Raw genomic sequence first — 16,294 nt, forward strand, 5'->3', positions numbered from 1 at the left:
TCTACCACTGAGCCACCGCGGCCCTAAGACAGTATAGTTATGAAACATAAGGATATTTCTCTTTTGTTTTAAAAACAAATCACAGGTGGGCAGGAACCTTCAGACACGTGTCCAGTTCAGCAATTTTCAGAAGTCACCAATCAAGTTATAAGTGCACACTGACACAGATTAAAACACAACTACTGTAGTGTATTGTACAAAGTCAGACGGCGTATTTGAGTTAAGTATCCCAAAATATTGACCACCTTATACTCAGCAGGATTTTAAACTTACTACAAAATTAAGAGGCCTAATCACTGCGAAATTAAAATACCGCCAATTTTACAGTAATTATATGATATTTTCAAATAGGTAAAAGATAATCGAAATGCGGAACAAGAGTGCGCTAGACAATATTATTTTGCATGAAGTATCATTATCATGAGTCACCTAGTAGCTTTCCGTTTGCAGCCATTTAGAAACGCGAAAATAAATGCCGATTTTCTAAATGGCTGGAAATCAAAAGCAGATAAGTGAGTCGTGATAACGGTATCTCATGTAAAATACAATAGGAAGAGTGTAAAATAAGTTCCGTTTCGATTTTTCTCCGCGGCAGCGCTACAGTCGCAGTTCCGCTCATGCGCACTAGTTACTCTGACCCAAGTAGAACGAAATGACGCTATTTTGAGATCGCTCTGTGTTGTATGTCTTTCGTTGATTGTTTATAATGGCAGCATTGATCAAAAATTCCGCCGCTTGTGAAATTAGATCTGTCATTCGTTTTCTGAATACGAAGAAAGTAAAACCAAATGACATTCATCGACAAATCTGCAAGGTTTACGGAGAAAATGCAATGAGCGATTCAATGGTGAGAAGATGGGTCTGACAATTTAAGGAAGGGCGTGATCAAGTGCATGACAAAGAAGGATGTGGGCGTCCATCTGTCGTTTCTGATGAATTGGTGAGTGCACTCGAAGAAAGGGTTAAGAACAATCGTAGGTTCACGATTAATGCTCTTAGTCTTGAATTTTCACAAATTTCACGAACAGTACTGTACGAGATTGTTACTGAAAAACTAGGTTTTCGTAACCTTTGCGCACGTTGGGTGCCTAAACTTCTTATGCATGGGCACCGTACTTGATTTTCTGACACGTTATCGTGATAATGGCGAGAACTTTCTATCGCAGGTAGTCGCGGGGGATGAAACTTGAATTGCTTTTAACACCCCTGAAACGAAAAATGAAATGAAATCTTTGAGTTTACGTCCCACGATTATGCCGGTTAGACTAAAGGAGACGGTGATGATGAGTAATGAATGAAATGGTGGAATGAAGACAGTGGGAGGAAACGGGAGAACCCCGAGGAAACCCATGCACACGGTGTTTGTCCACCACTAAGTCTACTTGGCGGGGGCTGGATCGAGCCCGGGACCCCAAGCACAAGAAGTGAACGTTCTACCACTGAGCCACCGCAGCCCCACCCCTGAAACGAAACGGCAATCCATGGGATGGAGGCATACTTGGTCCTCAACAAAGGTTAAAACCAAAGCAATTCTTGACACCCCAAAAAGTCATGTACACAGTGTTTTGGGACAGACAAGGCATTTTACTGATTGAATTTTTACCGCGAGGTGTAACAATCAATAAAGATGTTTATTGAGAGACGCTTAAGAAACTGCGCCGTGCAATACTGAACAAGAGGAATGCTCTTAAAAAGTGCGATTTTCATTCATAACAATGCCCGACCACACACTACGAATGTGACCAAACAACTCTTTGAAAGCTTTGGCTGGGACGTTCTTGGCCATTCTCCGTTCAGTCCCGACCTCGCTCCTAGCGACTTCCATCTCTTTCTGCATCTGAAGTCTTTCCTTGAGGTAAGCGCTTCAACAACGATGAACAGTTATGGAGCGTTTACACTTAGTCGATTTGCGTTCGATTCAGTTGAATTGACGTCACTTTCAACTTAATCGACCGTGTAAACGGGACTTCAACTTAATCGCTTGTTGATCGAAGGCGACTAATCGACTGGCAACTGAATTGAAAGACGTTCTATTTTCTGTAGTCGATTCGATCAGATTGCCTAGCGAATACGACTAGATTGCCTAATGTAAACACCTGATCCCAAAACATTTTCAGGGGAAAGGAAAAGTGTCCGGCATGCGGTTATGCTTATTTTACATTAAATTACTTTTATAATTATTTGAGAAAAATGAATGTTTATGGAATACAAAAAATACTCTTTACTGAAATATTGCTACTAGAGGAACAGCACTAGATTTATTCATCAAATGAATTTAAAAGTCACAACTGCTGATCTACGTAATAAAATTTAAAATATTAAAATGTTTCGAAAAGGTCAGGTGCAGGTGTGGAAGATATACTTAAAAAAAATATAGCTTGGTTCATGAAGCCGATCGCTTTTTACGCTAGATTATATAAGCTCCATTAGAACGAACATGTCTACTTTTGTCGCACCACTAGAAAGAATTGTTGAAAAATTATAAATCTTTCACTAATATCCTTCTTATTATAACCTAAAAAGTTTCCACTGGGCACCATGAAAATATCTCACTTGGCATGGATTAAATCCAAAGGGACCACAAGAATTGCTAACAAATTACCATTCTTTTACGATTTTCGTATAAATACGGCTTCCGGGTGCGTAGAATAAAACCTACAGTTAAGAAACGCAAACCAACCTTTGCTAAGTGGCCATTGAAAGAAAAATACTATTTAACGGAGTCAAACAGGACGAAGCTGGTGGGTCCACGTGGTAGCGCGGGAGGGGAAAATCCGAAGAGACCAGGAGCTCCAGCGATGGTAGGTGTGCGCGCAATCGAAGGTAGTGGAAAAAAGTTGATTTTGGCAATGATACGAATTTCAATAGTACTTGTTATGGTTTCATAATAGTAACGCTGCACTTGTAAACATAAAATAAAGGTCCTGTACACTGTGCAGAAATATGCCACAGGTGGAAAATAGCATCTAATAGAGCCATCTTTCATACACACTCACTTATTTTATCCATCGTAAAGCACTTGTAATTATTTTACACTAGTAACCTTACACTTGTCTACCTAAAATATAGGTGTATTACTTTGTATTTAATTCTGATGCCTGCAGAAATTTGCTCCTTATAAACATTTTTTCCATGCAAAGTATTGAATTTTGTTTGCAATAGAATGCACCAAAACAAAACCTGCACCCGTTAGTAACGTGGTAAGTGTTATGATTTGACCTGTTAAAAATAATCTATTATTTTGTGCTAAGCAAAGGTTTTGCTGCTAGTCTGTGCGCTTTAAATACCATTCTTGCTTTACCTTCAGTGTGAGCGGTCCCGGGTTCGATTCCCGGTGGTGGCACGTGATCGAAAAACTATAAAAAGCTTTTTAATGCAAACCATCCTGAATGAGGTTTCCTTATTCATACTAGGCAAATGCCGGGGTGGTACCTAACATAGATCCTAGGCCTCTTCCTTCCTTTCTCAATTCTTTCTTTCTACCCTTTCAGTGTGCTCGCGGAGGGACGTTATCCCTCAAAAATGTGACGGGTAACATGCCCTTTGATGCCGAAAGCCCAGAAATCTAAATTCTCGCTTTTAGTAGATACCTAATACAAATTGGTTAGTGCTTTTTGTAGCTATTTACACTGTTAGCTTTTATGGCACTTCGCTATACTTGTACCTATAACAGCTAAGAATTTTAAAAGTAAATCTGCATCCAGTAATGCAAGTCCCCCCTTCTGCAAGAGTAAAACTGCCGTTGAAAGACATGGATACATTACTAATAAAACGCCAACTGACCAAAACAGTATATATATATATATATATATATATATATATATATATATATATATATATATTAAAATTATATGTTTGTGTTATAGTTTCGCCTATGTAACAGCCTTCTTCATTATAATGGATACTTAGATAATACAGATAATGGTTACATTATGATTCTAAGTATGTGTACCTAAAGTGGGACTGTACGGTTTCCACTTACTAATGACTATCCTACTAAAGAACTTGTCAAGTTTACGAGATAATGTTAATTAAAAAAATCATCATTTTTTCATTATTTAATGATTTTTTAATACATTGTATAGTGAAAGTTTATATGTAATAGACCGTCATAAAAATGGCAATTTTATGGTAAAAAAGAGTTGGCTATAGATAAAAGTAGATTAATATGATATTGATTTCCACTGGTGGAACATTTTTGCAAAATGAATGAAATGAAATGAAATCTTTGAGTTTTACGTCCCACGGTTATGCCGGTTAGGCTAAAGGAGACGGTGATAATGAGTAATGAATGAAATGGTGGAATGAAGAAAGTGGGAGGAAACGGGAGAACCCCGAGAAAACTCACGCACACGGTGTTTGTCGGGAGCAGGGTTTGAATCCGAGACCCCTAGCACCAGAGGTGAACGCTCTACCACTGAGCCACCGCGGCCCCCCCTTTTTTTTTCCAAAATGAAGGTAAGCAGTATTTTATGTTAACAAGTAGTATACTGCGGTTATGATGAGTGACTCCATATGAAAGACGACTGTGTAATATATTAATTTCACCAGCGGAGTCTTTCTCTATAATATAAAAAAGTATATTTTATGTTTACAAGTTTAGAGTTATTACTCTGAAACCCTGACAAGTGCTTAAACCTACACAAAGATTCTCTACTGAAAATTCTTTCATCAAAGTACACATATACTATGCTTCTAAATACTGTTTTCTTAATATAAATTCCCTTATCCAACACCATTTTCTTTTCTTTTTTCTTGTCACTGCTATTTAATTTCGTCCCTTAATTCTTCTGCTATAACACCGCAAATTGTACCAATTACTTTTTGCTTGGACATCTTTAAAATTGCCAGTCGATTTCGAATCGACAGAGGTGAGCGAGTCGACAAGCAGCATTCAATTTCGGTTGAAACAATTGAACACATCCATCGATCTGATTCGGCCTAGATGCTTCGATTTAGTCGCAAATGCAACGAGTCGATTTAGCCGTGCGACTAAATCGACCAAGTGTAAACGCCCCATTAGAAGAACATATTACCACATGGTTAACAACACAGAACACAGGCAGCATCTTCTATGACGCAATGCATTAACTTACTACCACGCTATGAAAAATGCCTGGAAAATTACGGGAGCTATGTGGAAAAGTAGTGTAAGTGTTATTGATTTTTGTGCAATACATTGTTTTCTTTATCTGTACTCGATTTCTTTTTTATTACCAACCGGAATTTACTTTCCGAACGAACTTAGTAATATTGTATAGCGAGCTCTTGCTCCTCTTTTCGATTATCTTTTATCTATTTTAAGGTATTACTTAATTACTGTAAAATTAGCTGTATTTTAATTTCGCCGTGATGCGGCATCTTAAACAGAAAAATTTTGTATTATGCTTTTTTACTATATATATATTTTTTTTAAAAAAAGTGAAAAAGTGGACACGTGATTGATGACTGTCTCGAAGAAGGATAAAAATGCTGCACGGATTGAAAATGGGGTGTTTTATTTAAATTTATCCAAGAAAATACAAACATGATAATCGAATTTCTACTAGAAACATACATCATATCTAACGCTTAAATCATAACGTTCCTCAACATTTTACGTCGAAAATCTCACTCACTGTACAATGTTACTTCATATTATTTTTAAATAAGATAAAAGAAACAGGTCGCTGCACTACACTTTCTAGCTCTAATTTCTTAGAACTAATTATTTGAGAAATACGAGGGAAATTATAAGGCGTTTTCGGAAAGTTTCATCTTATGACAATCCATCCCAAAACTAAACTATCCTTGTGTATTTTTTCATGACAAATGCCATATATTAGGGTTAAACAGGGTGTTTCAAAACAACACCGACAACGTTTGGGAGGTGTTTCCTGACATCAAAATAAAACAAAAAGTATAGACCGATCTGGGTGCACAAATGCTTCCTTTCGAAGTTATAGGCTGTCGAAAACATGAAAAAAATGAGCTTTAAAGGTCCATAGCTCCAAAATTATGGGACCTACCGTAGTCGGGTCAAGACTTCACTTCGGAACTAATATGTGTCCTATCCAAAAATACATGTTTCAGAATCCTAAGGTACTCACGCAACAATTTTTATACAGGCAATTTGGTTACGGTTATATAATCTGAAGTACTCACTAACTACCTCTATAAAAATTGTTGTGGAAGTACTGCAGGATTCTGAAACATGTATTTTTGGATAGAGCACATATTAGTTCCTTAGTAAAGTCTTGACCCGACTACGGTAGGCCCTATAATTTTGGAACTATGGACCTTTTAATTTAAGTGTTCAAATAGTGTTGATGTTTATGGATTGTCGAGTAATCTAATTAAAAAAGTTATTGATTGTATTGTTCTGCCGCTTACCCATTGCATTAACCAATGTCTAACACAGGGAATCTTCCCCGAAGTTTTAAAATCATCACGAGTTGTGCCTGTATATAAAAAGGGACCCGAGAATTGTCCATCTAGTTGTCGACCAATTTCTCTGGTACCAGTCTTCTCAAAAATTCTTGAAACTGATACATATGCAGTTATGTGATTATCTTGATAAGTATAACGTAATTAGTGATTCACAGTTTGATTTTGTAAAGGGTAGATCTACTGTTGGAGCGATTGATTCGTTGGTAAAGAAGGTTATTAGAGGCTTTGAAAACAAGGATTCTGTTCAGGCAACATTTTGTGATTTAAGCAAAGCCTTTGATTGTGTAGAACACACAATTCTCCTTAAAAATTAGAGTACTAAGGTATCAAGGGTTTAAGTTTTAGATTATTCAAGTCTTACTTAGAAAACCGTAAACAAATTGTTTTTGTAAATAACAATAAATCTGGTATTGCATCAGTTAAATACGGAGTACCCCAAGGTTCAGTACTTGGGCCACTAATGATAAATGATCTACCTTACTTTTTTATCTGCTTACTCTATACTATATGCTGACGATACGACCTTCCTAAATACTAGTCCTGATCTTAGTAGACTTAATTCTATAACTGAAAATACATGGGATCAGGTTGTGATTTGGTTTAAAGCTAATGGTTTTTTACTTAACGAGAATAAAACTCAACATATGACTTTTAGTCTAAAAGAAGTGCCTGCTGAGAATAACTCAGCATGTGTGAAGTTCCTAGGTATATATATTGACAACAAGTTATCGTGGGAACAGCATATTAATTATATTTCTGGAAGACTCTCAAGAGTAATATATCTGCTAAAACAACTAAAAAATCATGTTCCTGATAACTATGTCAGATCGGCTTACTTTGTTTATTTCAGAGTATAATTTTGTATGGTATATTATTTTGGGGTAACAATTATCATGTAAATAGCATTCTTTTAATACAGAAAAAGGAAATCAGAATTATTTCAAACGTAGACAGATTAGCTCATTGTAGACCTTTGTTTATCATTACACAGTACTCCTCTATGTAAAAAGTAATCACCAAAATTTACAACTCAGGCAAGACATCCACTCGTATAATACTAGAAGCAGTAAATTCATAAATGTCCCATATCAACGACTGTCCAAATCATTAAATAGTTATGAGACAATTGGAATAAAACTGTATAACAAGTTGCCTGCATCACTAAAAGATGAACATATAGATAGATTTAAAAGTAAGTTATATAATTGGTTAGTTACAACGCCCTTTTATTCTTTACAGGAGTATTTTAATTGTTCAATAGAAGTGTAACGTATTTTGTAATCTCGTGTTGAGCTTGTATTTAAAATGTATATTGTTATTGTAATTTATTTTGTAATGTCATTTCATCATTAATTTAGTTATAGATCATTATTTATTTATACTTACGTATCAATATTGTATTACATTTTGACGTTGTCTATTGCTATGTATAGCTTAACGACAATAAAATTCTTTATTATTATTATTATTATTATTATTGTTTCCTGTTTTCGGCAGCCTATAACTTCGAAAGGAAGCATTTGTGCACCCAGGCTGGTCTATACTTTTCGTTTTATTTTGGTGTCAGGAATCACCTCCCAAACGTTGTCGGTGTTGTTTTCAAACACCCTATATATTGAAATAATCGCTTATGAAATGAAATGTAAACAAAATCGCATAAGTACTGGAGGATTTTTTTTCACTCCTTTTAATTTCTTTTCAGAACAAATATAATCGAGTTATTAATGAAACATGAACAAAATTGCCTGAATCGTTTTTGAGAAAATTGTCCGAAAAGAACTCATTTCCAAGAATGAACTACCCATTCTGAGAAAATTAACGTACCACAGTATAGGGTCGTTAACAAGATATTGATGTATGAAACAAAATCATTAGAGCAGTTTTAGAGACAAATCGCATTTATTTATTTATTATTTTCACCTTTCAAATACGAGGAATAATCAAAAAGTAAGGTTACAAAGCCTGCAGTGAAACGTCTATATATTATTTCATACAACCAATACAGCCAACAGATAGTACAGACATTAGATTACTTTTCGAGATAATCTCCATATCGGTTGAGGCACTTGTCGCATCGTGGAAGGAGTTTGAAGATCCTCTCCTGGTAAAAATCCTGTCCTCGTGTGTTCAGCCACGTTGTCACAAAGTTTTTCATCCCCTCATCTGAAGCAAATCACGTTACGATATCCCCAATTCTGCCATCAGATGTAACCTGATCCTCTTGGTGTTCTAAATCAGCTCCTCGTCGGTAACGTTTTCTATTCCAGAAGCAAGTTTTCGACACCATTCTGCGACATGCTGACGAGACATTACAGTCTCTCCGTAAACCTCTACCAGCTGCCGGTGAATTTCAGCCACGGTTACATGTTTCGCCCACTGAAATCGAATAATTGGGCGGACTTCTTTGCGAGACCAGTTTTCTAAACAAGTCGCCATTTGTGTTTATCTACAACTAGCGCTGTAGGCAAGGATGTTATAAAATAGAGGATCTGCCCATACAACAAAATCGTGAAGTTTCGCCACACCTACTCTGCCTGCTCCGCGCCACTAAGATCGCAATGTTTCGAGCCAACAAACATGGCGGAAACGAAAGTAGCCAATCAGACGTGCCAGCTCAGACGATGCTCAGTTGTTTTTTGGCTTCACTGAGGATGAAGATACATATGGGCAGATCCTGTATTTTATAACATCCTTGGGCGTAGGTGACGAGTGGCTGAAATTGCACAGTTGCCAACTCCAAGTATTAAAATTATCGCACACTCCTCATTCCTCTATAACAGACGAAACTCCAGAAATATCGGTCTTGTAACTTTAGTTTCTGATCCTCCCTCGCATATTCCTTTAATTTTTTTTTTTTTTTTTTGAGGGAGATAGGGAGAAAATTCGGAAGACCCCTCCCCCCCCCTCCGTGGAGATCTTACAAAAATCTGAAACTTTAAAAAATTCAGCTTGACCTACGTTGAACGGAATGGCCTCTAGGGGAGTGTACATACATACATTGGGATGAAGGTACCGAAGAAATTAAAAAATCCCTTTTCTGGTATGAAAGGGCCATAAAATGTGTACATTCGTTGAAATCTCGAATTCGATTTTTTCACAATCACCATACTTTCTTCTCGAAAATAGTAAAGTTACACCTAGCTTGAAAATCTTAATGCAGAACAAAAAAAAAAAAAGAGAATATGACTCACCTCAAAGGTCCGGGTACAATCCCCGTGAAAAGCCTAGCCATAATCGATGATTGTTTCAGCTCAACGGTCTCAACATAACTTGGCATTGACATCAGCTTCACTAGCAGCACTACTCCTGTGCTGTAGCCTAAAGCAAATAGGGCTTCTTCACTGGTGCTCAACCATGACGCAGAAGTATGAGGTAATGGGGTGTCTGAAATGAAACACACGAAACAGTTACCATAACGTGAAAAGAAAGTACGCGAAATATACAAATAAAAGTAAGCAAGGATTTCTATTCGTGTTGGCTTAAATTGTCTTCCAACCTGAACTAAGCAGCTGACAAATATGAGTTTGAACATATAGAGATTTTCTTGATGGCAAATTATTTCCAAGTCTGGGACTCGAAGCTGGGGTCATTTCAACGCATTTGTAATGATACGTCTCTTTCGTTAGCACATGTACGTGGGTCAGTCAGAAAGTTAGTTGCACTCCTTCGTAAATATTTTCCGTCAAAGGCTATTTTGATGAAACTGTGTGGCAACACTGCAGACATGTAGCTGTTTCATGGGACGTAGCGGCTTTCACGAGGCAAGTGGAGGTGTTCTGATAATCAGCCGTAAACATGTCTAAACATGTCTCGAGAGCTGCAAGTGGCGTTCAAATTGGAAATGCATGCAGTGGTTCATTTTTTGTGAGCGAAAACGTGTAACTGAACTGAAATTTATCGGCAGTTGCATGAAGTGTATGGTGAAAATGCAATGTCACGTCAAGATATCGCGAAGTGGTGCAACATGTTCGGGAATAAACATACAGATATTGATAATGGTGAGCGCGAGGGAAGACCATCAATTACGACAAATCCGGAAATCGCTGTTCGCGTAAATTAATGCATTCTCGCAAACAAATGCACACAATAGACAAACTTTCAAAGCAACGATATCACTGGATGACGAGATGAAAGCTGCAGCCCAAAAATGTTTACCGGACATTGGACGGGATTTCTTGGCAGAAGGCATAGAAAAACTTGTATCACGCCTCGACAAATGCTTAAATAACGGAGGTCATTACGTTGAAAAGTAGATTGTGAATGCAACTTTACGATACAAATAAAGTTATTGTAATATTTCTGACCTATTTTATTTTCTTAAGCATTGGAACTAATATTTTGACTCATCCTCGTACATTCAAACAAGCTACCACCACAAAGACACTGCTGTAACGTTCAATCTGAAAAGTAGAGATGCAAGGGCTCGAAAAAAAAAAAAAAAAAAGTTTTTCTCTTTTGAAAACTCGGTTTTTTTCTGCTTGGCTTTTATGCTTAGGAAATTTTGGTATTTTTTTCTTCTTCAAAATTTTGCTTTAAATTGATAAAGCAGACTTTGTTTCGCTTCTCTACAACACAAAAACTCATTTAATTAGTGGTTGATGCAGATAATATAAAACCTCGAAATTAAACCATGAATTTCGAAAAGATTTTTCAAACAATTTTAATTCTTAACATATTTTCATTATGAATTTCAAAGATTAACGAATGTATATAATAAGCTTTTAAAATCTTATATATAAAAGTAAGTACTTTTTTTAAAAAATGATACCCAAATAACTAGTAAAAATTTATGTAGTAATTTTACTTCAAAATATCACACACTCTCTTCTTGAAACAAAATAAAGTAAAACGTGAGAGAAATACATTTATGCGATACTCTTACGGGCTGCACATCAAGGGCTTCGTTTCGGGTGGTTCTGTTCTTAAAAATTTTTCAGTGTAGTTTTAACTTTCATATACATTGTATGAATGTTTCGAACAAATTTTTCATTTACTATTCACATACGTAGTAGTCTGTTACCACGCATCAGGTGCTTCGGACCTGCAAAATCGGTGAAGTTCCGAATTCTGTAACGTACTGACTGTTCCTTAATTTTGTTTAGAATCGGGAAAGTACCGAATTTTCTGTTCATGAACAGGCAATTTGCCTAACATCTGGTTTCTATTAATAACAATAACCTTGTTCGATGCTTTCACTTGTCAACTCCCAACAAGTGGATACAGAAGTTAGTTCTTGTATAACTGAGAAATAAATGGAAACGAAAATTACTGCTTACTTGCTGCTGTTGTGTTAAGAACATGGAATGTTGCAGGATCGTTGGCGGCTGCTTCCGTGGCTTCAGCAAATATCGATGAGACTGAGCTATCCCTACGAAGAGTTAAGCCTATGTCCTGTAAAGACATAAAAAAATCAGTAAAACTCTGACTTTAGAGACAACACAGCATTACACTTAGCAAGCTTTTTATCGAGACTGAAAGCAAAAAGTTTAATAATAAGAGAAACAAAACAAATGTACTACTAATACTAACGTATGCATCTTTTCTTTCATTCTGTCCTTTGAGAGGATCGAAATTATCGATGAAGTGAAATTCATGAAAAAAAAATCTTCATCATTCTTAGAAAGACAGGCATAGAACCCTTTCTTCATTCGTGGGGATTAAAATTAAATTAGTACACAGGCAATTTGGACAGAAGCTGGAATAATATCACTGACACATTCACCGTCCGCCACCAACCACTGAAGAAGATATTTATTGTGTGGACCAACTAGATGTTTTCATTTACGAGTAAACATTCCATTTCCGTATGCCCTATCCCTACCAAATATCGTTTCTCACCTACAGCCCTTCTATTTCAGGTGTGCCCTCGGAAAATACGAGAAACATACTTCGGCTCCATCCTCTCCAACTTCGTACGGATGAAACCTTCGACTTTGCTTTGGAGTAAGAAGTGATTGACCTCGGCTATATTTCCAATTTTTCATTCAGTCGTTTGGTCTTGGCGAGTGAAGAATTAGGTTACTTAGAATGGCTAACAAGTGCACAGCGAAATCTGTGAAATAATTTATTGTGGCAACGCTTCCGCATCCAACAATTGAAAGATCTCGACCACAGCAACTTGCCCCTCCTCTCTCGAGGGAGGTGCGGGGAAATAAACATCAACAGTAGCGCCAGGATGGGCATACTTGACACAGACAGGCTCTAAGTCCTTAACAAAGATGAGAACTGTCAGCACAAATTCAACGTTTAATATATATATATATATATATATGTATTGTTATAGGATGTTATGGGATGCTATGGTACTGGGTTCAGTTCTTGGTGACGCTGTGATACATTGTATTATTGAAAGTAATTTAACTTAGTTTTATTTGCATAATCACTAGTGTTTATCATGTTACTTGACAAAGGAAGGAAGAAATAGTGTTATGAAAATTATTTACATTGTTCATGAATTGTTATCTTTGTTACGAAAAGCAAATACCACAACTTAGTAGTATTACGTTAAAGAGAATTTACATAATGAGGTCATTATATAACTGTTAAATAATCACTATTAAATCAGCATTTTATTTCCAGAATTGTATACGGAAATGTTTGTAACATTGTAAGAATCCTTGTATTCATCTCTTCCAGAAATTTCTTAGATTGACAAAATTTAAATTATCCGGAAGATTGCATCTGGAGATTTTAAGGATTTTTGGTCAGCAGAATGTTCTTTCTGAACTGAGTTTTCTCAAGAGTTTCCACGTGCTAGCTGGAGCCATTGAAGTGCCTCTGAAATCTGCAATCTCATGTTTTTCGGTTACATAAAACTGTTTCCTTGGAAATAGAAGGGGGAGTAAAGATCGAGAGTCAAGAAAGCGCGGACTAAAAGAGACGCGTCGAACTAGTAAACGCGGCGAGTCGTAAATCGTAAACAGACAAGCATGTCTCTATTCGAAGTAACAACACGCTCAAAGTAACGAGACAAAATCAATTCATTTAAGTTTTTAAAGCGTTCAGAAGATTCATAAACGTGAGTATCTAAAAGTCTAATATTGTATTTTCTCCCCAGTGTATATTTAATATAATGAACATCGTTTGTTGTTGTTTTGCTGTTTTGTAAAAATTGATCGTTTACCACTGGGGTCGTAAAACCAACTGGGGTTTACCTCAAGATAATACTCATGTAAGTAATCAATTATTTCCTTTTCTTCTTCTTACCGAACGAGTAAAATTAGTAGTTTACATAATGTTCAATAGACGGAAAAAATTACTAATATATTGTTCCCGAAAATTACTTCATTAATGACATAATAAAGTAATTTGGATGTGTAGTAAGAAAAAAATGTCCTTACTTTACGCAACATTGTTTGTGATCTTGTCTCTTTCTTCCGTAGGTTACAGTTTGAAGCAATGGATACTATGAAACATGCTTATGCGTTTGAACAGCTTGTGAATACCAAACTGGCTAGTTTCAAAGGGCTAAACCGTGTTACTTCACGCAACAACCCCAAGAAGATGGCATGACTTGGCTATTCTCAGTTGTAGTTTTGAGCCTGTTATCTAGTGACGAGAACGTCAAGTATTTCTTTTCTATTTTGGATGAAGATGATATCAGTAGTGTCGAAGGTGACAGTCTGTGACATGGAGTCCAAGGCAATAAAGTATTGTTTTGAAATGTATAAAATTCATATACGAAACACCAATAATTACATATTCAACGAGCTTTAAAAGTTCGTTACTGAATTCTCTACGTCTGTCTGTTATCTGGGATTTTTTCAATTTTGACCTCTCCATTCGATAGAGCATCAAAAATTATTTGAGAAAGTGATGAAATTTTTCGCATCATTCTTACCGTTCTCGACATACTGGTCAAAAAATGGCCGATTTCCGGAAATTTAAGGACCCATATCTCGGGAACTGTAAGTCATAAAGAGATCATATTGGTGTTGATCAATACCTATGAGGATGGTGAACATTTTAGTACCAAAAAGTAAACGGTGGCCACTGTTTCCCAGATATTGGCCAAAAAAATTCGAATTTCGGGAGATTTAAGGAGCCATATCTCGGGAGCTGTAAGTCATAGAGAGATGATATTTTACAAATTTTTCCGAGAAAGACAAAGTGCGGTCAAAAAGATTTATACGTAGAAACAATCACAGTTATCATTTCCGCTCCATCTCCCCATTCTTTTTAAGTTCGTTCTTTGGGAGCATTCTGAACTAGTTTTAATTGGGGCCTCAAAGGAACCCCACGGTATCTCCTATGCTATATTTTTCACGGTAGCACACAGGATTAAATTACTCACGGCTCATGCGGTTAACTGTATGCACTACACAGTAAATACATTAAATATAGACTATATCAAAATATTGTATTCAGCGTTCGAATTATCCACCTCCGTAAAGAAACGAAATTATCATTGGGGAATGTTCTTATATAGGCTGCAAAATGCACTGCACATGTTCTAATTTTCTTCTCAATTATCTGTCATTTCCCCAAATAAATTCCCTAATTAGTATACTAACTGTATTAAAAGTGAAAGTAATGCAATAAGAAAATGCAACATTGTTCCTGAAAATTTATTCTGGATAAACAAAAGAACAATTTCAAATTAAGCCTCCAACTTGTTTTTCTATTGAAGTTCAGCGCTCCTCTTCAGTTCCGAGGCTATATAAGACGTGGACGTATAGTTTCAACTGGAATAATTGAGTTGACTTTGAATTTAACGTAACTTTCAACACCGAGACTATATAAGACGTGGATCTACTGATTAACGAGGAATCCGAACATGAGTTTCCGCCGGGAATCGAACCCGAGGCTCCCACGCCAAAAGCGCTTATGCTAACCGCTCAGCCACGGACGAGCTTTCAACTGGAATAATCAGAACCACTATAATATGTTTAATGCATGATTGCAAATAAATACCAAAATTTTACTAGCCCACATGCCACAATAGAAATCATTTACTTACCTTTGAAATATATAAGAGCGATATTAAAAACTCGCCCGCACCGATGAACCACTGGCCCCGGGCGAGTGGTTATTTGCATCCCTGGTTTAATGCTCTTCTGCCGGGAATCGAACCAGCGACCCTGTACACAAAAGACGCATGTGCTAACCAGTATACCAGCATGTAAAACTTTCGTGTGGTGGTTCACCAGGTCATTGACTTTTGCAAAGAAATTTTGTTGAGAAGGAATTTTTTCTCTTTTATACTGCATCACAGATGTATTTTCAAATTGCGCAAAGAATTGTACGTGCTAAATACGTATGCACTGACAATAATTCCAGTCCATTACGGAAAGGTTAAGAAAACGGAAGAAAAATAAGACTGCCCGGAAAGGGAGAGTTCTGTACATAAATTTTGCCGGGACAAAAAATTTGTTATGGAAATGTCTGTTAAGAGTGTCATTGAAATGTGCATTATAGCTAACGCTTACAAACTCTTGTACGTAATCACTTAAGTTAACATAGGACAGAGTCTATTTACCTTATTATGAGCCTTCGGTGGGAGTGGAAACGTCAGGCGATGAACACTGGAGACGGTAGCCACCAATACAAATAAGTTATTGTAAGCCTCTTGGATGGTTACTCCTTCCAAAATAGGGGTATCTCGGAAAATGTATCGTAAATGGTTATTGACCAAGTTCACATCCAAACTCTCCTCCACAAGCTCCAAAACATTGTGAGAAATTCTCCTGGAATAATAATAATTTATAAAGTAAACATTACTAAAAAAAAAAAAAAAAAAAAAAATTGATAGTACTGCAAACACTTACACAATACTTTCAAGCCTCGAATTTCTCTTCGACTGGGGATAGAATAGTCAAATTCAAAACGTATTGTAAGTGTAGAACTATTTCGAATGTTTTGTAAG

General features: G+C 36.5%; 1 protein-coding gene across 1 annotated transcript in view; it reads right to left on the bottom strand.

Moving 5' to 3' along the window:
- Positions 1-16,294, bottom strand: part of Nup160 (nuclear pore complex protein Nup160) — a 101,682-nt gene that overhangs the window by 72,974 nt on the left and 12,414 nt on the right. Inside the window, exons 3-5 of the mRNA XM_081742071.1 lie at positions 15,908-16,115; positions 11,706-11,820; positions 9,621-9,813 (exon numbers count right to left, since the gene is read on the bottom strand). Of these exons, the coding sequence (XP_081598197.1) occupies positions 9,621-9,813; positions 11,706-11,820; positions 15,908-16,115 (516 nt within the window). The remainder of the gene's footprint in view (positions 1-9,620; positions 9,814-11,705; positions 11,821-15,907; positions 16,116-16,294) is intronic.

The sequence above is a fragment of the Thermobia domestica genome, chromosome 16 (genome assembly GCF_964235325.1).
Source record: "Thermobia domestica chromosome 16, izTheDome1.hap1.1, whole genome shotgun sequence".
Taxonomy (NCBI): Eukaryota; Metazoa; Arthropoda; class Insecta; order Zygentoma; family Lepismatidae; genus Thermobia; species Thermobia domestica.